Source organism: Odontesthes bonariensis, chromosome 4, assembly GCF_027942865.1.
Source record: "Odontesthes bonariensis isolate fOdoBon6 chromosome 4, fOdoBon6.hap1, whole genome shotgun sequence".
In the NCBI taxonomy this organism is placed as follows: Eukaryota; Metazoa; Chordata; class Actinopteri; order Atheriniformes; family Atherinopsidae; genus Odontesthes; species Odontesthes bonariensis.
This window is the reverse complement of record NC_134509.1, coordinates 17,414,011-17,437,824: the sequence shown is the minus strand read 5'-3', so window position 1 is coordinate 17,437,824 and position 23,814 is coordinate 17,414,011. Positions and strand designations below refer to the sequence as shown.

At 42.3% G+C, this 23,814-nt stretch overlaps 1 protein-coding gene across 1 annotated transcript in view; it reads right to left on the bottom strand.

Annotated features, from left to right (window-relative positions):
- Window positions 1-1,298: 1,298 nt before the first annotated feature.
- The window catches only part of tmem131l (transmembrane 131 like), a 37,517-nt gene continuing 15,001 nt past the window's right edge, over window positions 1,299-23,814 (bottom strand). The window contains exons 4-34 of the mRNA XM_075463265.1: window positions 23,084-23,155; window positions 20,817-20,940; window positions 20,596-20,712; window positions 18,957-19,061; window positions 16,348-16,425; window positions 13,518-13,671; window positions 11,714-11,772; window positions 11,523-11,628; window positions 11,306-11,408; window positions 11,017-11,161; window positions 10,734-10,904; window positions 10,585-10,651; window positions 10,348-10,471; window positions 10,187-10,256; window positions 9,979-10,088; window positions 9,788-9,857; window positions 9,529-9,659; window positions 8,258-8,400; window positions 7,920-8,106; window positions 7,499-7,684; window positions 7,208-7,357; window positions 6,526-7,075; window positions 6,264-6,376; window positions 5,949-6,118; window positions 5,639-5,845; window positions 5,380-5,455; window positions 4,875-4,981; window positions 4,638-4,770; window positions 3,293-3,345; window positions 2,995-3,128; window positions 1,299-1,868 (exon numbers count right to left, since the gene is read on the bottom strand). Of these exons, the coding sequence (XP_075319380.1) occupies window positions 1,551-1,868; window positions 2,995-3,128; window positions 3,293-3,345; window positions 4,638-4,770; window positions 4,875-4,981; window positions 5,380-5,455; window positions 5,639-5,845; window positions 5,949-6,118; window positions 6,264-6,376; window positions 6,526-7,075; window positions 7,208-7,357; window positions 7,499-7,684; window positions 7,920-8,106; window positions 8,258-8,400; window positions 9,529-9,659; window positions 9,788-9,857; window positions 9,979-10,088; window positions 10,187-10,256; window positions 10,348-10,471; window positions 10,585-10,651; window positions 10,734-10,904; window positions 11,017-11,161; window positions 11,306-11,408; window positions 11,523-11,628; window positions 11,714-11,772; window positions 13,518-13,671; window positions 16,348-16,425; window positions 18,957-19,061; window positions 20,596-20,712; window positions 20,817-20,940; window positions 23,084-23,155 (4,333 nt within the window). The 3' untranslated portion in view covers window positions 1,299-1,550. The remainder of the gene's footprint in view (window positions 1,869-2,994; window positions 3,129-3,292; window positions 3,346-4,637; window positions 4,771-4,874; window positions 4,982-5,379; window positions 5,456-5,638; window positions 5,846-5,948; window positions 6,119-6,263; window positions 6,377-6,525; window positions 7,076-7,207; window positions 7,358-7,498; window positions 7,685-7,919; window positions 8,107-8,257; window positions 8,401-9,528; window positions 9,660-9,787; window positions 9,858-9,978; window positions 10,089-10,186; window positions 10,257-10,347; window positions 10,472-10,584; window positions 10,652-10,733; window positions 10,905-11,016; window positions 11,162-11,305; window positions 11,409-11,522; window positions 11,629-11,713; window positions 11,773-13,517; window positions 13,672-16,347; window positions 16,426-18,956; window positions 19,062-20,595; window positions 20,713-20,816; window positions 20,941-23,083; window positions 23,156-23,814) is intronic.

The following is a 23,814-nucleotide window of genomic DNA, read 5'->3' as shown; positions in this document are numbered from 1 at the left end:
AGGAGCTGAGCCAGAAGGCGAAGCTCTCGATTTACCGGTCAATCTATGTTCCTATCCTCACCTATGGTCACGAGCTGTGGGTAGTGACCGAAAGAACGAGATCGCGAATACAAGCGGCCGAAATGAGTTTCCTCCGCAGGGTGTCTGGGCTCTCCCTTAGAGATAGGGTGAGAAGCTCGGTCATCCGGGAGGGGCTCGGAGTAGAACCGCTGCTCCTCTGCATCGAGAGGAGTCAGATGAGGTGGCTCGGGGATCTGGTTAGGATGCCTCCTGGACGCCTCCCCGGTGAGGTGTTCCGGGCCCGTCCCACTGGGAGGAGGCCCCGGGGAAGACCCAGGACACGTTGGAGAGACTATGTTTCTCGGCTGGCCTGGGAACGCCTCGGGGTCCCCCCAGAAGAGCTGGAGGAAGTGGCCGGGGACAGGGACGTCTGGGTCTCTTTGCTCAAGCTGCTGCCCCCGCGACCCGATCCCCGGACCAGCGGAAGATGATGGATGGATGGAATTTCGAACCACCGGACTGCGACACTGGCTCGCGGTCCGGTTGAAACCACTCTCTGCCATTTTTGCGGCAATCAACTGGAAAACCTTTTCATTTGGCACAGCGCCATCGAGCTCCCGCTGCACAGCCTCCTCACCAACAACGGAGAGCAGACCCTGGAACCGGTCCTGTGTGCTCGGTACCCCAAGCAGAAGGGTTACAAAAATGGTAACGGGTACCATGGGACCGGTACGCTTTGGTGGTAGTGGAAACACTGAAATAAGAGAACCGTTCTGAACCGACCCGTACCGGACTGCATAGTGGAAGCGAGGCTTTAGGAACCTGATCCATGACGGATGAAAAGAGATTAGGATACATCAGACTCTCCTGGAACACTCTTCTTCAATCCATGTAGTTTTCTGTAGGAAAGCCCAACGTTAAATCCCCGCAGCACTCCTTTAATGAGAACAAAGTCAGAGCGCGGCTGGTTCTCTTTAATCGAGGTGATGGATCGAGTCCAATTTATCTGGTTTTCGTTTTCTTCCTTATAGTTTTATTAACTGAATATTTGTCATACTGTATGTTTAAAACACAAATTTCCTGATTCTAAAGTTGACGCATCGAACATATGTAGAATGGAGGCAGGGAGCATGTTCAGTTTGTTGCCTCGTTGTGTTTGGGATTTGCTGAGGACCAAACAAAGTGGCGACGGTTCAACAAGGAGTCGAACCAATTTCAGACGGACGCTAAAAAAGTACGACCATTGTGACATTACAGAAAAATCGAACTCCATTGTGTAATTAAAACGAACACCAATGTTTTCCAAGTACAAAACCTTTTTTTTTTATTTTTCTTTGATCAAAACTGCAAAACATCTAGAAAAATATACAACAAATGCTTAACCTCTCACAACATTTAACAGCTGAAAATTGGAACATAAAAGAAAAGAAATATTCACATTTTCCCCATTATTGATAAAAGAACATTCATTTTTATTTCCTTTCTTTTACATTATGTTTTATATGTTTGCAATTATCGTTAAGGTCTGCCGAGCCGTTTCTTCCTTTATCTTAAACATCTCCACAGTAGCCGGAGTCATTGGAGAGCTGGGAGTTGGAGCTGCGGTTGGAGGAAGAGTTCCATATGTCCAGGTTCATGTGCGGGCCGAACGGGTTGAAGCTGGAGTACTGGATCGGCCCGTAGGTCCCACCTGGATCCCGGCTGAAGGGAGAGTGTGGTGGGGTTTGGGGTGTGATGGGCGACATGGGGGACACCGGGGCTGATCGTTCAGGTTGGAAGTGGCTCTGGTAGGGCTCACCTTGGGGCGTCCAAATAGACCCAAACAGGCTGGACATGGGGGAGAGGCTGCGGGTACCCGGGAAGTATGGCTGCGGAGGACGAAAGGACAAAACTTGAGCCTTTGTTGGAAGTTTAAAGTGTTCAGCAGCCACCGTGCAAAGCTGTCTAAAGAAACTGTGCACTTCGCTGACGCCTCCCGACTTTACCTGTCACTGCGCTCTGCTGCCAGCTGCTCCCTGCAGTGACAGCCCATGTGTCGAAAAATTAAACGACCTTTCTTCTCCAGTAAATACGCCAAACTTTCTAACATCCCTCACAGAAACAATTATCTCTTTGAGGTGACGAGCAGGTGAGAAGTGAGCCATGTAACAGGAGAGGGAGACGTCAGCACCCTCGTTCTCGCTCCTTTGATTGAATTTGAACGAATAAAAACATAATTCTGTTGCAACTTTTAACAGAGGGCATTCTGCCTGAATAAATCATACAAGAGACAAATATTAACTGACGTCTGCAAACTACAAGTGGAGATAATAACAATAATTCTAATCATAATAATAACATTTCTGACATCTATCAAATGTGTCTTCATAAACATTCAGTATAAATACTACTGTGCCTGTGTGATTACATTATCATTTGGCAACACCACCTTCAGGAAGCACACAGACACAAAAAGTTACAGTGCAGCTAAGGTCGCGCCGTTCTTTCCTGTCAGCTATCCGCTCAGCTGGAAGCGATCTGAGAGCTTTTACAACGACCATAACCATAAAGCGTTGACAGGTGGCGACAGTCCCAACTGGAAAACTGAGACTTACCTCTGCGATGAACCATCACCAACCTCAAAAACTCTGGAAGCTTTACCGGTAAAATTTAACTATATGTGACTATAAATCTAAACAATGCTGAGATTGCTTCAGCTTTTTTCTATGTGTGATTTATGAAAAATATGCCAGTTCAACAAGACAAACATGCAATAAGAAAAGAGCAATATTCATCTTTTTAGTGTCAATGACAAACACTTACGATCAGATTGGCTTTAATCTAAACATCTTTGGATTTTGGCCATCGATGCGTGCACCACTTACTGTGCTCTTATTCTTAATAGATAAAATTGTTTAATAATGGTGAAATGTATTTGCAGATTAGAGAATAAAGATATTCAGCCGAGGCGTTGGAGCACTCAGATCTTTTGAGTCGAGTATCATGAGGTGTCACCTTGCTGCCCACGCAGGCTGCTGTGTTCCAGGTTGGTGGCGACTCCTGAGGCTGCTCCTCGCTCCAACTGGTCTGACTGCTGTGTGTGTTGGGGCCTTCTTGACTGGGGAAACTGCTTGTAAACGTTCCGTTACCTGCAAAATGATTACAACAAACACACGATGAGGACTGAGGCCTTGGAAATATTAAAAATGTTCTGCCAGCAGTTTGCTGGTCCAAGTGGACTTGTATTAGATATTATACACAGAGTAATAGGAATATATACTGCACTCAATAAAAATAAACTGCATATTCATACCTATGTAGGTGCAGGGACTGTTGCAATGACTGTTGGCACTACTCCAAGTGAACCTGCAGGGGGACAGAAAATATTTGAACCGTTTTAAGAGCGATGTGAAACTGTCACACTGGTCTTTTGAAACATAAAAATCGCACCATTATTAAAGACATTATTCACACAATTAAACTGTATTAGTGACATTTACATTGCACTGGGTCATATGGCGGACGCTTCTATCCAAACAGGTTAACAGTGGAAAAGAATCCTCAACCTTCAGTACATTAAAAGACCCTGGTGTGAGCAGTATGATTTACCCATCAATGCATCCCTATGCTCATAACCACGTACATCCTTAAAGCACAAATAGCAGGCTGGACTGAGACTGCCTTGTGCTCAGGGATAGCATACCTGACGAAACTTCCTATGAGGTCAGCAGTGGTTGAGAAGCTGGATAATACTTGGTTTGCGGTCAGCGTTTTGCCGCAAAGAACCCTGACATCACAATAGCAGGCGCACAGTGTGATTTGTTCTTCTTTCAGCTGGTTGTGCACCTCCAGATTTTTGGAACCTTTAATTAGTAATTGCTCCATTTTTAAATCAGTATTTGAAAAAACATAAAGAGGTGCAGGAGAGAGTGTCTGAGCAAGTCTTTCTACCTGCATCTGAACGCCCCATTAAAACCCAAGAAGGTTTGAAAAAAACAAAAACGAAACAAAAAACAACAACAACAAAAAAGCCAAGTGCTTAAAATGGAAACTGTGAAGGAATGTTGGTGTATAAATAGCTCACTTCCTGGGCCACTTCTTCTAGAGCTATACCAGCAGCGATGCAGTGGGATTTTCTGTCAGAGACAGGCGTGCTGCAGTGCTGCGGTGAGCATAATTACAGCTTAAGCCTGTCTGAGAGAGTTCAGACAGCTGGGTGCAGAGCCAGGAGTTTCTCTGTAGGCAACATCATTCACTACAATTTGATTCTGGAAGCCATGCTGATCATCCACAGAGAGATATATGTCCTGACTCAGGAACAGTTATGGAAGCCGTTTACACAGATGCGTATTAAGATCAGATTTATTCTCATGCCTACATGCATACACACGAAATTGGTCCTCCGCTTTTAACCCATCCAGGTTGGCACCTGTTGACACACACATGCTCATGCACAGGGTCACACACTCAGACAGATGCCATACACTGGAGCGGTGGGCAGCCATTCACAGCGCCCGGGGAGCATGGGGGTACCTAAAGCTGGTTGGTGCTGAAACACGTGCCATGATGTAGATAAATGGGGAAACACTGAGCAATCACTTATTTCACCATAAAATAATCACAAGTGGAGTTTAAACCAGCTGTTTCCAAACACTTACCCATTGTATGAGCCGTTGGCTGCTGGTTGAGGTATGTAGGGCAAAGCTTCGGTGGCGTTGTATCTGAACTCATTGGTTAGCGGGATGGATGGAGCCGACCACGTGTCTTCGGGCAGATACTGACCCGTCAGGTCTGGAGGAGCACGTGACAACTCCATTAGAAACCCAAGGAAAGAACTAACAGACAATGCTTGTTCATCAAGTGCACATTTAATGTGATTTTTCTTCTTATTTTACCCAGGTTGCTGTCCTTTCTTGCATTAACAGCAGGAAAACTCGGGGTGAAGCTGGATGCTGCGGGGTCTGGGCTTTGGCACATGTCTTTAAGGTACAAGCTGTTTGTGCTTAACAGAGGAAAGGCAAATGTTACAACATCCATCAGAGATAGATGGAAACACAATCATGCAATTTCCATAAGAGAGAGGAGCCTTTTCTTCATTAATAAGACTAGTTTAAGCACAATATAATCCAGTTCCTGGTAGGAGCGCAGAAAATCCTGTGAAACATTGGCGCATCGTTTGTTTGAGAATCGCTTTAAACTGAATAGCTCATGTCCAACTTTTAACAACAAGAGTGCTCAGAACAGTCAACGGATTAAAATAGCTTCCCACATTTCACAGCAATCCGAGATGCACTTCTTACCCTCAGTTTGGGAAATCTGTATGCAGGTTTTTCCACGCATGGTTAACACTCACACACACATGCAATCACGCAAACTAAATTGTGTGTGTAGTTAAAATACCTGTGAGCCTTGTAGTTATTCACGGTCTGGTAGCACTCCCTTTCTGCTGGGTAGACACTGTACTGCATGGTGTCTCCTTAAAGAAAACAAAACAAGCACAGTGAGGCTAACTATACTCATCCACAGCTCGTGTCTGTGGTGAACTTACATTTACTGTCCTAGTTTTTCTACAACACGCATAAGCACATAACTGTGAAAACACGTGTCTGTACAAAAAAAGAAACTTTTCCAACAGAAGGAGCGTGTTGGTGCTTTGTACTTTTTCTAGATGAGGTGGTGCAGCCGTGCGTTCGAGCACTGTGGTCTTTGTCTCCCTCGGCGCTGCTTGCACTGCTCCAGCTGCCCCAGCTCCCCCTGCTGGCCCTCACGCTGCCCGACGAGCTGCCCGAGTCTGAGCCCGACTCGCACACGCCACCTGCACGCCGCTCTGTTGCACACTTTCTGCGAGTGCGAGTAGGACACACACCTGCCAGAAAGGTTGTGATTAAAATGAAAAGCTTTTTCTCACACTCCCTGCAGTGTGTTATGGTTTCAGTGATGATTAGAGACTGCAGCGAACGAACACTCACCATTCTGTTTGATGGGGCTTTCAGCAGTCTGTCCAGGTTTGAGAGCCTCTGACTTGAAACCGGAGCAGCAACGGGTTCTGCTGCGGGCTGCCGTGGCGTTGCGGTCCCCTGGTTTCCAATCAGGTTCTTTCTCCCTCTCTGGCATTACTAACACGTTGTGCTCAGGAGCACTGTGGCAAAAATCAAAGAAAAACAATAGAGGTTATTCTTTCATCATTTGGCGCTTTGACTCAGTGTTCTGTCTTAATTATTTATCAGTTAATCATTAAAAGTGTTAAGCTGTTTCAGGAGCTGTGTCAAGTGAGCATGTCTTACGTGGAGACAGTTTCTGTCTTCCTGCGACTTTTCTTTCCCTTATTATTCACGGCTGCAGCGGGAGTTTCTGTACTCTGAGTCTTCTTCTTCTGGCCTTTGACCTCTTCTCGAAGCTGGAGAAACAGTGAATACAGTAACTTGCTATGGATCTCCTTCAGGGTCAAGATTCTTTCCAAAAGGTCTGAATCAATTTCCAAAGCGTTTCGCTAAACAATAATAACCTAATCATGCTGAAATGGAAACTTGGAGGCCCCTTCCTTACCTCCATCTCAGAATTGTCCCTTTTCTCTGAATCTATCTTGGCTGCATAGTGCTCAGTGCAGCTCATCTCCACAGGACTGCACACTAACAACCCTGGTCTGGATCCTGGACCCAGGGTGATGTCTTTGGGGAAACCAGCAGGCATTTCCATGGGAAACATAACTGCTGCTGGCATACTATCTTCTATAGTGCTCTGGAGGTCTTCTTTAAAGTCTGTGGCTGGATCGTTATTCAGCTCACAGATGAAATCTGGTTCATTGTTGTTGCAGGAGTCTGGGGTAAGAGGGGCTTCTGGAGTCAGGTCTTCATGTTCATCATGTTCCTCATCCATAGTTGGAGCTGCAGCGGAGGATGAGCTGGACTTAAATTTGGTGTAATAAAGTGAAACTTTGTGTTTCTTTTGTGTTTGAGAAGGGGCGGATGTGGAGCCTTTCTTTGAGGATTGAGGACGAGGGGCGGGGCTGTTGGCCAAGGCTGGAGAGCCCCGCCCCTTACCTTTGTCAGATGTGGAACAGGTGTCCACATATGTCTTACAACTGCCTTTGGTTTTACTGCACAAACACACACAAAAATGGAAATTTTAGGTATTTGTAGACCAAAAAAAAAAAAAAAAAAAAGTGTTATGTCAATGAAGGGTGCAAATGAATTAAAGGGAGAAAAATCAAATGAAATGCAGGACATACTTTACTCCATTAGGTGTGATATTATTGACTGGGCCATTGTCCCGGGACAGGACAGAGTTGTGGTTGCTCCTGGTGCTGGATGTTGAGAACTCACTAAGGATATACTGTGCTTGATGGAAAGCCATCAGACATACACCAAACAAAGAGAAGCTGTAAAAAGAAAAAAGAAATGCGACAAAAAAATGGTGAGATTTGACCGTGATTCATCAGATATATGCACCTAAAACATATCTTACATCTTACTTCTCTCTAAAAAAAAAAAAAAAACCCCACAATATTCATGTTACTAACCATGTAAATATGAGCGTGACCATCCAGAAAGTTTCCTCCCAGCTGGGGCCTGGAACCACCTGTGCACAGAGAGGCAACATGTGGTGGGGCAGCGTCACATTTAGGGTGAAGGGGAAAGCGTTGCCACGGGATGTCACCAGCGTGAGATCCCGAATCACCCAGGATGAGGTGAAATCTGGGGTAAACCTGAAGACATACACAAGACAGAGAGAGGAGAAATAAATGGCTTGAAGCGATATATAAGAAAGACGGAACAAAGAGAGGCATGAGAAGTGGAGGGTATAGAGAGGACACAATGCATGAGGATGTCATCGAGGAAGAGATAAAGGAGAAGACAGGACAGAGATGTGGGTACTGTGTGCAGCTGAGTGATCTGTGATGAGTGACTGTATTGCAAGAGAAAAATGTCAATTTTACTTACGCGATTGTGATCTCAGAGGAGGTGTTGTGCTCAAGGCTGAATGAATGACACTGCAGCACCTCAAAGCCAAATCCCTGACACTTATATCCATTAATATTCATTGACATGACCGTCAGAGGGAGCTCTCCTGCATTTTCCACCTTAAAACTCTTTCGAATGGCAAACAGGGGCTTACTGGTGCGCAGACCTGTTAGCAACATACAGTGGCATTAGTCATTTGCAGCACTTCCATCTTATGCTTTCCGCACAGCAAAGATCTAAAACCACAATAATGGCGAGCACTATAAAGCAATCGTGTACCAATAATGAATAACACCATAATAAAGCATCAATCTCACCGTCTCGACACTCCATTAGAGTCGACTGGGGAACATTAAAGCGTAGAGAGGCTCCAGGGCCAGGCAGTTTGCCCCCAACTCTTAGCAGCTCTTTAGCCCCTTGGCCCTTTATAGTCACCATGTCAAACACTGTCAGGTTGTTCCTGAAAAACAAAGAGATATAAGCTACCACTGCACTCGATGCCACTTGAAGTTAAAGCCACAGTTGTCATATTAAATGTCCCACACATAGCTTTAAGCACGATAAATAATTATATAATATAATAACAGCAATAAATCAATAATTCTAACTATATTTGGGACACTTAAATGAAAAAAAAACGAGGGCTGGGCGAGTTAACTCGTTATTATCGCGTTAACTTGTTAATTATTTAACGTCGATAAACATTTTATCGCGCATTAACGCAGGTTTTATTTATTCATTTTTTTACAAAAAAAAAAAAAAAAAAAAGGTTTATAAAAAAATTTTAATGATAGGAAAGTTTCGAGAGACATGAAGCAGGGGGCAGAGAGAGGGGGAACAACACGCAGCACAGGGCCGTCCGATGCGAAACTCGAACCGGGGCCAGCTGCAGTGAGGACTGTAGCCTCTTGTACATGGGGCACCTGCTCAACCCACTACGCCACAGACCACCCGTTTTATTATTGTACAAGTCTGTTGCTCACGGGCTTTTATTTTGTAAAAGTCTGTTGCTGTCTGCTGCGGAACCGGAAAAGAAAGTAATTGGCGGATCCACCAAACATGGAGAAGGGTACGGAACTTTTACTCGGCCATTTTCATTTTAAAGTTCTTCCAGACGGTGGAGTCGACAGAAAACAAAGTCATCTGTAAACACTGCCAAGTTGAATTGTCTTCTCACCGTAGTAGTTCCAGTCTAAAATATCACTTAAAGGCAAAACACACAACTGATAGCAGCAAGTCATTCAAGGAAACAGACAGTGGAGCGAGGCTTCTATATAAAAACTACAGAAAGATGCTGATGTTAAAAGTGTGTTTGCACAACAAATGTTATGGCACTTTCATTCATATGGCAGCACATTTAAAATAAAACTAAATGCTAAAAGCTATACACTACTTTTGAATTCATTTTTGGATTTTGCATACAAATGCGATTAATCGTGATTAATCAGGGAAATCATGTGATTAATTAGATTAAAAATTTTAATCGTTGCCCAGCCCTAAAAAAAAAAAATATCTTCGATACGATATCTTCATACCACACAAACCCCGATGATTTAAACAAACACATTGTTCTGATATGAGCTGGTACCTGATAATAAGAATGGTGGTGGTGGGTTTGTGTTCAGAGGGAGTAAAGACCACAGAAACCTCTCTGGACTCCCAGGGCTGCAGCAGCAGACGCAGGACACCCTCCCCTTTTATGTCTATGCGCTCACCAGCCTGAGTGGAAACGCACAGAAACGCCGTCAGACAGAGGAACACTAGACAAAAACAACCATGCTGCCAATGAAAGCTAGAGAAGATTTTAAGTGGTTCAAAAATATTTCATGGGCTGTTTTAAGGTTTACCTTTTGAAGCGAAGCCAATAGAGAAAAATCTGTCGTGCTGATGTTGACTGAGAGAGGGCTGATATCAAACCTGCCAATCAATGCAAAGGAAAAACTTTGTGTTGTGGCATCATAACTCTGAACAGTCCAAACATAAAACAGCTACAGGCGATTAATTCCCTGCCATATCAGACGGGTTTTTCAAAGTGTACCATTTGGTTAGGAGGTCCAGAGCCTCCAGAGGAGAAGGGTACAGCGCGAGGATTCGAATCTCAACGGAAACCACTGAAGGTGAAGGATTCTTAAGCACGAATGTCTTCACCTGGAACAGATAAAATGATTTCTTCTGTGATACCAATGTCACAGGTTTATCTTAAAGTATGCAAATAAATAAACAAACAAACACAAAGAGGTGCCCACTTTGCTCTCATTAACAGGCGTAGCACCAAAGTCCAGAACAGACGACGCTTCGACAGGGAGTCTGGGCCACCTGAGACGACAAAGAATAATACGATCAATGTCATTAATGCTGAGTGACGACGAACCAGATAGTATGGGAACTGTTTTGTGTTGCATCTGACCTGCATGGCAATTTGTCTTTTTGACTTTGCCATCGAGAGCAGAGCTCAGCCGCCAGTTTGCCATCAACAGCCCAGGATGAGGTGAAAAAGTCTGGAAGAAGGGAGCGCTGCCACTCTAAACGACCTGGAAGCACATTAGAGGGGAATGAAAAAAGAATAAACAAAAATACATCAAATTCTTCAGAGCGCATATTCTACCACTACATAAAAAGGAGTTTTGGAGGTGCAAAGTTTCACCTGTTTCAGATAATCGGAGAGGACAGTGGCGTCCACACTCTCGTTCAGCCTCAAACGCTACTTCTCCCTGATGGAACAAACATAATGAATACCTCTGATTGACTTCTCCAAACAAATACATCATCTTGCCACAAGAGCTGGTATTTTACCCTGGAAGAAGTAGAATGGAAGTAGAGAGGAATGTGCAGAGCAGTGCCCAGGCTGGTATCCAGGCTCAGGGTCATCATGTGGTTGACAGGCAGAGTCCTGCTGAGCAGCTGAAGAGAAAGGATATGCCAGCAACCTTGGGGAACTCTCAATGGGCTGCTGAAGTTCATCACCTGTCAGACAGGGAGCAGCAGAGACCATCTGTCAAATCGTATCATCAACTTGAGGTCCATTTGTTACGTTTTCCAGGTCAGAATCTGTGTGTCATAATCTATCCACGTGTACCTTCACTACCCCCTGTAGGTTCTCTGAGAGGCTGGCACGGAACACAGTGAGGGACTGCGGGAGAGGGTTGGTGAACCACAAGTCCACCTGGTTGGAGTTGTTTTGTTTCACCTGAAACAGACTGAACAAATCCCCAACTTTCCATCTGGAGAGAGCACAAACAAAACTTTAAAATGGCATCGTAACACTTTGTCACATCATTTAGAGTCACAATATTGCAAAATGTCAGTTTTGGCTCGGCTAAAAGTTATAATTTAAGTGCGATTGTGGTGACGTTCCTCCGTGTTACCTGTGCGTGATATGTAGTCCAGGGAAGCTGTAGGTTGTCCCATTTCCCATTATTTTTAAACTGATATGACTTGTGCATTTCTGTCCATGCCCTGGCAAAGAACCTGATGGAAAAAAACCCCCAAAAAACAAACAGATGGTCAACATCAAGGTGTCCGGCTAAAGGGCAATTTCATTTAAAGTAGATTTCATGAGCTGAGAGGAAAGTATTTGATCACCTCTGCATGCTAAGGTAGCCACTTCAGTGAAGTTTTTTGCCTCTGGTGTCAGAAGAACCTGATTAAAGTTAAGGCTGGCCTCCACTTTTGATAGCACGTGCATGTCCTGGAGACACGAAACATCTTGTTAAAGCCAGAATAAAGACACGTCGTGAAGGCTATGATAAAGCAAGCAAAGTTTTTCTTTTTACCTTTATATAGAGCTTCTTCCCTCCAGAATTTAACATATAAACTCCTATTTTTGCATCCCCTGTTGGAAGATGTACAAATACATGACAAAAATGTACATGTGTATGGTAAAGGACGATAAATGCATGTACAGGGATACACAATTATTTGCCATCCTAATGTGCAAATCTACATTTTCTAGCCATAGAAATGACAGTTTGAGCAAAACCAATATTTTCTGTAAGGTTTAAAATGAAAGTAATGCAAAAAGAGGTCAGCGGAGGTTCATACTGAGTACTGTGACTTTAGAAGCAAAGGGATGAAAATAAAAATGCCTGATGCACACAATTAGTGCGCACTATTGTAGAAAACAGTGGATAATTTTATCTAATCTATAACCCCCTCCCTCCCGAATCATTACTCCGGAAAGCAGGCCCATGAAAGCAGAAGTAAGGGACTTCTTTTATCTCTGAAACCTCTCATATCATCTTCTCCTGAATAACATAATCTTATAAAATGTTCAAATACTGAATCAAACTGAATTCAAGTTGAAAGAAAGGCGAAGGAAAATAAACGAATAAGATTAGAGCAAAATTTTTACCTTTTTAATGTAAATTAAATAAGATTTGTTTACCTCATAAACCAAATCTTGTATTCACAATAGAACACAGAAACATATCAAATGCTGAAAGTGAGACAGCTGACCATTTCGTGAATAATATTCGCTAATGTTGAAGTTTGGACGGGGCCATGTTTACCACTGCGTTCCATCTTTTTTTTTTTTTTTTTTTTTAACAACATCGTCTCATTCGTGTCCGATACAGGATTCTTGCTGCTCAACAGTCCTGGCTCTGAACTGCAGGCAGGTCAGTCCGGCGTCATGACTCTTCTACAATGAAGCCGTTATATGTGGTTTAACATGGTCTTGCTGAAATATGCAAAACCTTCCCTGAAAAAGAGGTCGTCTGGATGGGAGCAGTTGTTGCTCTTAAAGCTGTGTGTACCTTTCAGCATTGATGGTGCCTTTCCCATCTGTAAGTTGGAAATGCACCATCAGAGAGGCGGGCTTCTGAACTGAACGCAAAGCTTTAACCTGCATTTTTTCTTAGCCCATGCCGTGATTTCCGTGACAGAATCGTGCCTGTTTTCACTGCAGCGCCACCCGAGGGCCCAAAGATCACAGGAATCCACTATCGATTCACACCCGTGTCTGAATCTTTTAATGATATACATGTATAATGTACTGTAAATGATGGCATATTAAAAGTCGAGACAATTTTACGCAGACGAACATTATTCTGAAATTTGTTGCCCCTTAATTTGAAGATGTGCTTTTTGCAGACTGCAGAACTTCTGCTCATCTTTAGTTGTGAGAGACTCTCGTCTCTTTAAGGTGCTCCTTTTATACAGAATCATAACGCTAACTAGTTGCCAATTAACTTAACCAATTAACCAGCAGTTTTTTGTAGTAGCCCTTAATTTTCCCACCATTTGTTGTCCCTCTCCCAGCCTTTAGTCATGCTACTGCCGTCAAATACAAGACGAGCAAATGCTTCTCAGGAAATAATAAAATGTCTCACCTTTAAACTTTGACATGTTTTCTATGATCCACTGTAAATAAATTAGGAATTCATAATACTTGCAAATCATTGCATTCTGTTTTATTACCATTTTACTCAGCGTCACTACTTTTTGGGATCGAGTTTGTACATTTTATGGTTATTAAAGTTGGGCTGAATACTGAATACCACAACTCACTGTCTGTATACACTTCATGTGAATTTCCCTCTAGATGTTGGACCATAGAGGCCACAGACAGACACTCACCCAATGCAGCCTGCCCAGCAGTAGGAGCAACCAACAGGAACAAAATGTGCTCAATGACATAGGGCTTGAGCTTGTCCAGGTCAGCCGGCCGGTCGCCACGCGCCGACAGATTAATCTGCAGACTGAGCCGTTCCTCACTCTGAAGGCAGGACCCCTGGGACGGGACAGGAAAGGCATACCAGTCATGCACCAAACAAAAGGAAAGGGAAACATGAGAGGAATGAGCAGTGATTAGAGAATTAAGAAATTCAGCTAAAGGAAGAGACTCCAGCAGGGTCAACACCTAAATAAAACCGTAAATTCTAACATAGTCTTTTTCAGAAGATCAACTAATAAAACTCCAAGTATATGAGCATTTCCATCCATTGCTGTTATGTGATTATTAGGGGTGGGTTCGTCGAGATAAGTGGGTGGTGCTGATTCAGCAGCCAGGAGTGCAGGAGAGGGTTCAACATGAAAATGCAATGAGAAGACTGCCAGTCAAATATTAAAGCTAGGAAGATAAACTGAATGAATTCATGTGATGGGAGCCCTTGTGACAGAGAACACACTGAACAATGGCAACTGAGACTTTGAACGGCTAATATTAAAACCATGTGCTCATACAGAAAGTTTTTTAAATTGTTAAAAAAAAAAAAAAAAAAATGTAAAAGCAGCCCAACTGAAATGCAGCTCTTGATAAAAAAATTAGAAAAAAAAGGGGGAAAAAAACGACATCTTAAAGGAATGGTTCGGCGTAAGATGATAATTTGAGCATCACATGGTCATGCCACATAATTTATATGGGTGATGAGCCTTTCTCCGAAAGACCTCGGCATTCCGAAGTTGGCTATTTTGAAGTGTTTTGTTAGAAACGCAGACAAAGCAACTGGACAGGGCCAATTTGGAAAATATAAGAAATCGGTTGTTTTTCCGCGATAAACAAGCTCAAAAGCGCTACATACTTCAGCTGTGTCATAACAAAGGCCTCGTCAAGCAAACCGAGGCACAGACAAGTTCATCGGACCACACAGCCCCCCCCAGAAGAATGCTGTACCGAAAAGGCGCATGGCTTTGGAGGTATGTTTGAAGTGTTTGAAGAGAGAGAAACATGTATAAGTTTGTCAGTCTCATCATGAATTGACTTCTGTAAAACTGATCGCAACACCGTGCATCTTTGCCAGCAAGCAGGCACTCTATTTGGGAGGCATACAGACAGTGTTACAGTAAATATAACCTACTACAGGAGATAAATACCTCCAGTACGCGACCGAGCAGAAGCGCCCACTGACGCTTGCTCCGCACATCTCTGTTGTTCCTCCCGTTCCCGCAACTCCTCGTCTGTATATTCAGGCTCAAACAAGTATGGTTGGCCTTCAAACGCAAATGGCTCGTCTACGGAAAAATTATGGTCGTCTTCTGCCATATTTGCGTCTCAGCCTCCCTTTGATAACTTGAAGCAGTAGGCCTACATCCGGGTCAGACTAGGAGTTGGAACTACCGGTGATGCCTCAAAAAACACTATCCAGTGAAAGGCTGTGTGGTCCGATGAACTTCTCTGTGCCTCGGTTTGCTTGACGAGGCCTTTGTTATGACACAGCTGAAGTATGTAGCGCTTTTGAGCTTGTTTATCGCGGAAAAACAACCGATTTCTTATATTTTCCAAATTGGCCCCGTCCAGTTGCTTTGGCTGCGTTTCTAACAAAACACTTCAAAATAGCCAACTTCGGAATGCCGCGGTCTTTCGGAGAAAGGCTCATCACCCATATAAATTATGTGGCATTACCATGTGATGCTCAAATGATCATTTTACGCCGAACCATTCCTTTAATATTAAAAAGATCGACGGCTGAATTTTCCAAACCACGATAAAGCAGCAGCACACTGACACTAACAGATAGAAGCGGGCGGCAATCCAATGCACTCGCCTAAACTCTTACCTCCATCACCACGTGAGTAACACCCACTTGCAGCTGATAAGATCAGCTCTGTAAGAGTGCAAATCTCACTGCAAATAACCCCCTCAGTGGGAGAATCACCACTTGACAACTTGAAGACAGATATCCTGGCTTGGCGCCGTAGTGGGCCCAAGGCCAAAAGTTTGAATATGAAATCAAGACCACTGTTAAGCTCATTTAATCTGCAAGCAGCATCCTTTCTGACCAAAGGCCATTTTGTTCGCGGGGACGTCAAAAGGATCTAGGAGCAGGTGCTGATTTTGAATACGTGAATAATGACCACAGCTGCGATACAACTGAAACGGGGGATAAAAATTAACTTGTTTTAAATTCATAATTAGGCTTACGCTGTCGATGGTTTTCACCCGTTTTATGTGTATGGTGCCATGAGTCCTGAGAGCTCTGTGTCAATTATAGAGTCTCTCGAGAAAGCAATTAAAAGTCTGGGCAGAGATCTCTCCCCCATTCGGGGGTTCTGACGATAACAGAAGGCATTCGCATGGTCAACTCTACTGTCTGTTCTGGACAAGCTGGCCCTCAGGATAAGCAGACTGGGTGAGATAAAGAGCGGCCCACTTCCAGTTACAAAACTTGGAGAACTCTAAAAACAGTGCAAGATTGCATTGAACAACAATAAAACACTTGGTGAGTTTTCTTTCTTTTAATCCTTACTTTTATGGTATTTTCCTTTTTGAAGAAAAACTTTGGAAAAAGTGAATGATTCTTTTTAATCAAGTGCGATTCCCAAAACGTGAAGATAAAAACTACTTTGAGTTGCTATGAGGACCGTAACGTTGATGTAAAACTAATGAGCGAAACTTTCACACAAGTAGAAATGTGAGTGGTTAGAACAGAAGAGCCTGACAACCACTACAGCACATCTGGAAAAGTACCTGAGGATTGTTCAGCAAACTCTTCGGTAAGCTGGACTCCAGGAGTAGACCCAGAATAGTGATGTTGGAAGCATCTTCCTGAAGGAGCAAGAGCAATAACACTTTTATCAGTTTTTCTACTACAAGGCACAGTGCTTTTAGTTACAGCTACCACAATGCTCACGCATCTTAACTCTTGAGCACTTAAGTTACGGAACTAAGTTATGAACAGGCAACAACACTTTTAAAGGCTACTGTGTGCCAACAACAAATTGGGGAGCATTACAACTAGGTTTCATATGTTCATAAACATGGACAAATACACCAAAACAGTCTTTTTGAACATTGTTGTTTAAAGCTCCAGCTCTACTCAGATGTGTCGGCATCGTGCGAATTGTTGTCCATCAGTTACAGCAGCGAGCAGGGTTTAGGTTTAGGCTTTAGCTCCGGCTGTGGGAACACACCGAGTACTTCCACAGGTTTCCTCTTTCTGGTGAAAATCCTTCGGCTAAACACATTTTTTGAGTGTCTCAGTGGTCACAATTAAAATGATAATCAATGAAGCATTTATTTTTTCACTTTCAGAAGATAAGCGAATAAAATAAAAGTCCTGGTCATTCTTTCCTGTACTGAAAACGCACCAAACCGTCACCATAATAGCCCCAGAATCTAGCGTAGTTACTGACGGTGTAATAAACAACTAGGAGCAGAAATTCTAATCAAAACAAATGTGACAAAAAAAGTGAAACCTAAAAAAATATATATTATCCAGTTAGAACCAGCAGCCGCGAGACGTTCCCTGCTGGGTCTCCTTGCATCACCAACATCCAAACAAACAAAACAGTAGATGAAATTGCCACAGTGATGACTTCAAAGTGCGGGCCAGGCTGTACGATCTGCGCCTGTGCAAGAAGACAAAGCTTGCCAGTACAGAGAGGCAATAAGGGAAACCAGGAGACCGCGCAGAAAACAACACAACGCTTGTTCTTTGGTCTTAAGTCTCTTCACACCACATGGACGAGCTTTTGAAGAATTATAGTAGATTGTGTCCTCTCTTTAGCTTTCTATTGTACCTGTTGCTAGTTTCTTGTCCACTCGTTTGCTATGATGAACAGCCATTCAGAGTCAGCTCCTTCACCGACAGTCACAATGGTAATTCTGTAAGTTTAACTGGCCGGAAAAAAGAAAGATGCCAACGGAGTCTGACAATGCTAACTTTCGTGCAATGTTAAGTTGATACTCTTAAAAAAAAATCTGATTCAGCTGTAGCAATTTCACCAGGGATAGAAACCTTTGAAAGTATTTTATGCATTTCCAATGCAGGGACACAAACCCACAGTGCTGGAGGCATTTTAATGCAGCCCGTACCTCTCAGTCATGTAAACCTCTTAAAGTCTGTTTGCTTATTTTAAATTGCATCACAAGAATTGTCAGTTGCAGAGTAGTCAATGAATAAAGGTGTAACTTTATTTTCTGATTGCCAATACTAGGCCCCTCTCTAATATAGAAACAGACAAACAATTCTGATGGTTAGCCTTTCTCTGAGCGGCTCTTTATAAACTTAGCAACTGCATTATTTAGCAGGACAGGCTGAGCTTTGCTCACCCCAGAAAAAAAATAGGCCTAAGAGTACGTCTGCACTTGTGCTGCTGGCCTGGTAAGTTTAAAGTGAGCAGGAAATGTATGGCTCACAGCGGACGAGAGGCTGCACACTTTGGTAAGAACACCAATAAGTAGCTACATCTTCATATAGCAAGTGGTTCCTTGCTGCTGTAATAATGTCTGAAATGTCACATACTGGAACTTTAAAAACTGCAGGACATGCTGTTATAAATAAAACATAACCAAAGCAACATTATGTCAAAAGAAATACACTAAAATTAAGTTAGACAAGATGAAATAATAATAATGGAAGTGAATTTTGAAAAGAAATGCAAAAAACAAAACAAAAAAAGAATTACGATAAATGAAAAACAGCACTGACATCATCTGAAATTGGCGCAGTTGTCAAAACTTGACCATGAAAGCATGAGACTGACATAAAGGCCTGCTGCGTACAGGCTTTTGAGAACCACATGTCGAAACTGGAAGTTTGCTGAGACAAAAATAAATGCATGCAAGCAGCGCGGCACATGCAGTCGTCTGAGCGACAGAGAGCTCACGTCTCTCTGCACTTGGCCAAGCTGACATTTTGCAACTGCCACCCCACTTCCTGTTGCGGAGGCGAGGACTCCTGTCAGAAACCTCCAGCACACACTTTCACTGCCTTGATTGTCTCAAAAACTATGTGATACTTAGTCATTGGTTTTCGTTTTGCACGGCAGTGGTGTGTGTTCAAATGACTGCTTGTTCATGGAAACCTTTGAAAATAGACCGTCTGTGGTTAGAATTAAATAAAAAAAACAACAAAAAAATTGAAGTTTCTAATTCATGCAGACTACGCACTCATCCAATAATTTGGTGACAGTGACTGCTTGTCAGGGTGCATCCAAAAGCTCTTGTGTGCGTATGCAGAGCTGTGTTTATCTGGGATGGCAGGAAGAGGGAAATCAGCTGTTTCCAATGATGAGCTGTTATTTACGACCATGCCTGGCCTTCACAAACAAGTACGAAAACATTCAAGCACGTACCTGAGTTTGGGTCAACTTAATGCTCTGGATGTGAGGGAATATTAGAAGACTATCCTTTCTTTGGAAAGATTTTAATGATGTGTGGTGTCTTCCCACTCCAAATACCTGGAACAGAAGCAGTTAACATTTATCAAGAGGATGCCAAATACCCCGTGCATTTTTATCAATGCTGGGCAGTCAATGAGCAAACAAAGAAGCAGTTTCATTTAGCAGTGTCTAAACTCAACTTGTGGGACAGCACCTGACATTGCAGTTAATCTCATAGCTAATGTTTTGTAGCCATCAACAAATATCAACCATTGTAAGCTGGCTAATAATCTAGCCCTGTGAAAGATGAGAGCATTTTTTGAGATAATTAAAAAATAATGCAAGAAAATCCACTCAAAGGTCTGAATCTTGTTGAAGCCCTGCGGGGGTCATGGGAAGCATGACATCAAGTCATTTAGATGTCTTTAAAACATGTGAACAGGGTGAAATCCAAGCGTCTGTGCATCTGGCTGTGTTAGTTTTGCTGCTCATAAACACGACATCTTACAAACACTGCGTGTTGTACAACAGGGATCAGATCACCTGTCAGAGCTTTCTGAAAAGTTGAACTATTAAGGAGGTGATGGGGGATGACGTATGACAGCGAACGCCTTTGGATGTTCTTTAAAAGTGGTTTGACAGTTATTTAGCCAATTATTATTTTATCACTTCTAAAAAGTGTGGTTAGCTCTGACGGTGGAACTTGTGCTATTCTGGATGTGTTGTCCATGGTGCTTTTGGGCCCATATACATATTACTTTGGAAACAAGAGCCCGACGTGGTTTGAAGGATCCACTTTCTGACAGCATAAACACTTCCTTTGTGTTAGACCGATTCTTTTATTGGAAGCCCAAGAACAAGCTGGAGAAATCTTAAGTTAAACAAAGAATTTATTCGTGGTCACACGTGAAGTTTAGCCGCGCTGAACTCGGCGTGACAGAGCCCTCGCAGGGCCTCCGTCAGACAGAGCCCCGATATCCGGAAACATTTCATATTTATGTCCACCTTTATCTCACAGAGGTTGTACTTACACTCGACAAAGTATAATTGGACATTTGCTAGTGACGTGAGCAGGCCATCCACCATCTTTCTCATGTTCTTTGGATGTGATAAACGATGTGTGTGTGTGAGTGTTGTTTCAGGCGTGCATCTACTGTACCAGACCTATCTGACATACATTGTGTTTGTATTAACAGAGTGTAAACGTACAAACTAGGAACATAGATTATTTGGTGAACTACGGGACAAATGAATTCATAAAGTCTAAGAATAAAGCCAATTTATAACATTTGTTTATGACCATGCAGACTGAAAACATATTCAAGTTCTGAGCAACAGCACGACTGGAATGTCTGGAAAGGTACAATTGTGGAAAACGAGAAAAATCTAAACTTCATGCGGAAAAAAGGCCCTTTGTTAACTTAGAACAAGTGTGCTTCTTGTGGAAACACAACCGACATGTAAGCATTATTCACTCAACTATCTCAAGCTAAAAGCTGAGAGAGGAAGACCCACTTATATCATGAGGTAGACTTGTAGACTTTACCAAAGCCAAAAAAATACCAAATGATCAGCTACTGAACAGCAGAAGGTGTTATAAATGCACACGTACCTGGTATGACAGCAGCCCATGTGCTGACGTGTTTATAAATAATGTGTTTTCTACATTGCCCTCCTCACATGGGAGGAAAATTAGTTTAAAAGATGCCTTCCCCCTTGGTGGGATTACCTAGGACAGAAAAATAATAACTAAATCAACAACCAAATACACCAATCACTTGTACACGGGTTACTCTCCCCATCACTACAAGTGAATATCTTGTGCACACTTACTCTTGTGTGAAAGGAAGGTATGTAAAAATGCCTGCTGGATGTAAACATTGACAGCAGTGTCACAGGAACTTCCTGACTGGGGTTGTGTATATATATGGTTTCAGCTCTTGGCAGCCCCAGCGGCCTGTAGAAAGAAGAACATAATGTTCAACAGAACTCTGCACAGAACCTCCATCCAAGAAAAACCATGGCTGGCTGACAAAAAAAAAAAAGAAAGAAAAGAAATTCACCCGTTTTAGGACATTAAATGGTTCCATCGACTCCCATTTCCATTAAACTTAATTAGATCTCTCTGCTGTCCAAATAATACATTTGATCTGGAGAGGTCGTAATGGCTATTGCAAGATGAAAATGAATAAATAAAAAAACATCTAACTCATAGTGGGCAATAAGGGGTCAAACAAGAACAATGCATTTCTCTTCTTGTAGAGTGACTGTGGGACACAATGATTAATGCAAACTAACAACTTGATTTCTCCGGTCACAATGCCTGCCAAAACATACCTCTTGCTCGGCCCTTAACATAAGCACTCTTTGAGTTGATTAAATTTAAAATGCCACAAACAGTATTTTGACCCAAATCCAAATTTGATCAAGATGGTGTTCTTCAGGAGGTTAATGCAGGGAATGTGTGGACCGCCAGGACAGTAAATAGTAGGGTCTTATGGTGAAAAGGGAGGACGCTCATCAGTACATTATGTGGAGGGTTAAACTTAATTAACGTGGAGTCATGAACAATCTATGCACCTGAGCAGTATTTCCACAGTTTTGTGCCATGTGGGCGATTAAGAAATTTATAAATAATCCTATCAAGTAGTAGTGGAATTGTTTTAACTGTTCATACAAAAAGATATGCACATCTTTGTTGGATTTCTTTTTTTAAAAGAAACCTCAGCCTCAAAAGACCGTGTGAGCTTCATCTCAAGATTTGAGGTTGAACACAATGTGGACATCGTAAAGTACTGATGGGGACAGAGATTTGAAGAAGAGACATTTTGCTTATATATATATATATATATCTATATGATATAGAAATATCTTTTAACCTATCTAGACTGTTGCCTGTTTTTAAATTCATTTAAATGATTTTATTTGTTTCTTTTTATATTCTTTTATGTATTTTTAATGCTTCTTGCACTCCCTGCTGCAATGCTTTTATTTTATGTAAAGCACTTTGAACTGTTTGTACATGAAATGTGCTATATAAATAAATTTGATTTGATTTGATTTTGATTTATACTATTACTTATTACTATAAAAATTTGTAATCCAGACGTGCATGCATGTCAGCATTTTATTTATTCAAGTAATGTAGTTTGAAAATCACTCGCCTGAAAAGACCCTTCATCTGAGGCTGAGGACTCTTTCACTTCCTGTTTGCCTGTGCGAGGGATTTTACTTTCAATTTTGGGCAACGGCCCTGTCTGACTAACAGAGCTTAAAGCGGAAGAACAATCAAACTCTTTTAAACTTTTTTTCATTTTCGTGGCAACATCAAAAGGCAATCTGCATCAGATTCGCACAACTCCATAAGTTAGACGAGCATCTCTTTAGTTCTTGTTATCCACTTTGCTATCCCCTCGATGTCTTTGATAAGAGCTGGTGTTTTTACAAAACACTACCACACAAATTTTCTTGAGTCTCGTCTTACAAAATTACTTGCAGAGCTGAACAGTATAAATACAACTGTTCCCATAGTTCTTACACGAAAAGGAAACCACAAGATGACGTGTGGGACTTTGGTCTCACAGTCCATATTTGAATTCTAAGTACATGTTCCCTGAAGCAATTATACCTAATTGTGCAATTTTTTTCCCTCGTCCTGTTGGGATTTGGGGGTTCCTGCTGTCTGCATTCCAGATATATAACAGAAAATATGAGTAAATAATGGCTGTCCAGCCACAGCATTATGTCTTATGGTCTGTTTTGAGTGTACCAAAGGCAAACAGTGAAGTTCTCAACCCCTTTTGACTGGGGTCACCCCCCCTGTGCAGTATGTCTGGATGCTGGAAAAGCAAACTCACTGCCATACTTGGGTATCCTCTCTGGTCTTTAAAAAAAACAGGCTCAATGTATTATGAAATAGTCTTTCTGCTTGGTGTGACGCCACAGTCGTAACTTCAGTGTAAACCTAAATGTGTAAAGTCAGACCGTGAACATTCTGTTCACCTGTTATGTTATTAAGACCTTAATTTGGGCTTTCATCATTTTCAGCCCCAAAATGAATAACATCTCCGTGTAAAGCACAGACAAGGAGCAGTACTTACTGTGTCCCAAACTCCAACACTGGGGGCTGGAAATGCAGCAGATTCCCATTTGCCCGAGTATATGGAGAAGAGCTGTTGGGTAGAAAATACATGACAAAAAAAAAGAAAATTAGGTAAAAGGACAAAGTGTCAATTATAGTTCCCCTTACTGATGCAACGATTGATTGGACGATGACTGGGACTGACTGGCTAAGACCAGTAACCAGTAGAAATCTTATTTATTTATTTATCCATTTGTTTATTTATCTATTTATTTAAACAGTGAATGCATCACGCACACACATTTACATGCCGACATAACAAGATTTTGGTGAGCAAGTTGAGCGTGAGGATCCAAAGCTAGCAATTTGTAACATCTATAGGGTCTTCAACAACAATTTCAGAGTGGGTGAGAGGCTTCAAAAATCTACCTATCAGTTTACTGATAGGTCATTTATAGGCTATAGGTTTCCATTAGAGTCAGCTGCCATATAGATGGCTCATGTTAGTCCAGTTATAGGCAAACTGATGAACCAGCAGAACTAGTTGCTACTCAAAGACTGGGAAAGGTGAAGAGGGAATTTTGTTGATCTAAAGCCTCTCAAACCCCAAGAGAACTTACACGATTTTAATGGATTTGTAAATAATCATATAATCCAAATACTCTTTTCTCAGTCAAATCAATCACTGTAGAGGAAACCACTGATCAGTGACTGTGACCTCCGCAACGCCGACGTTTGTTCAGATGAGAA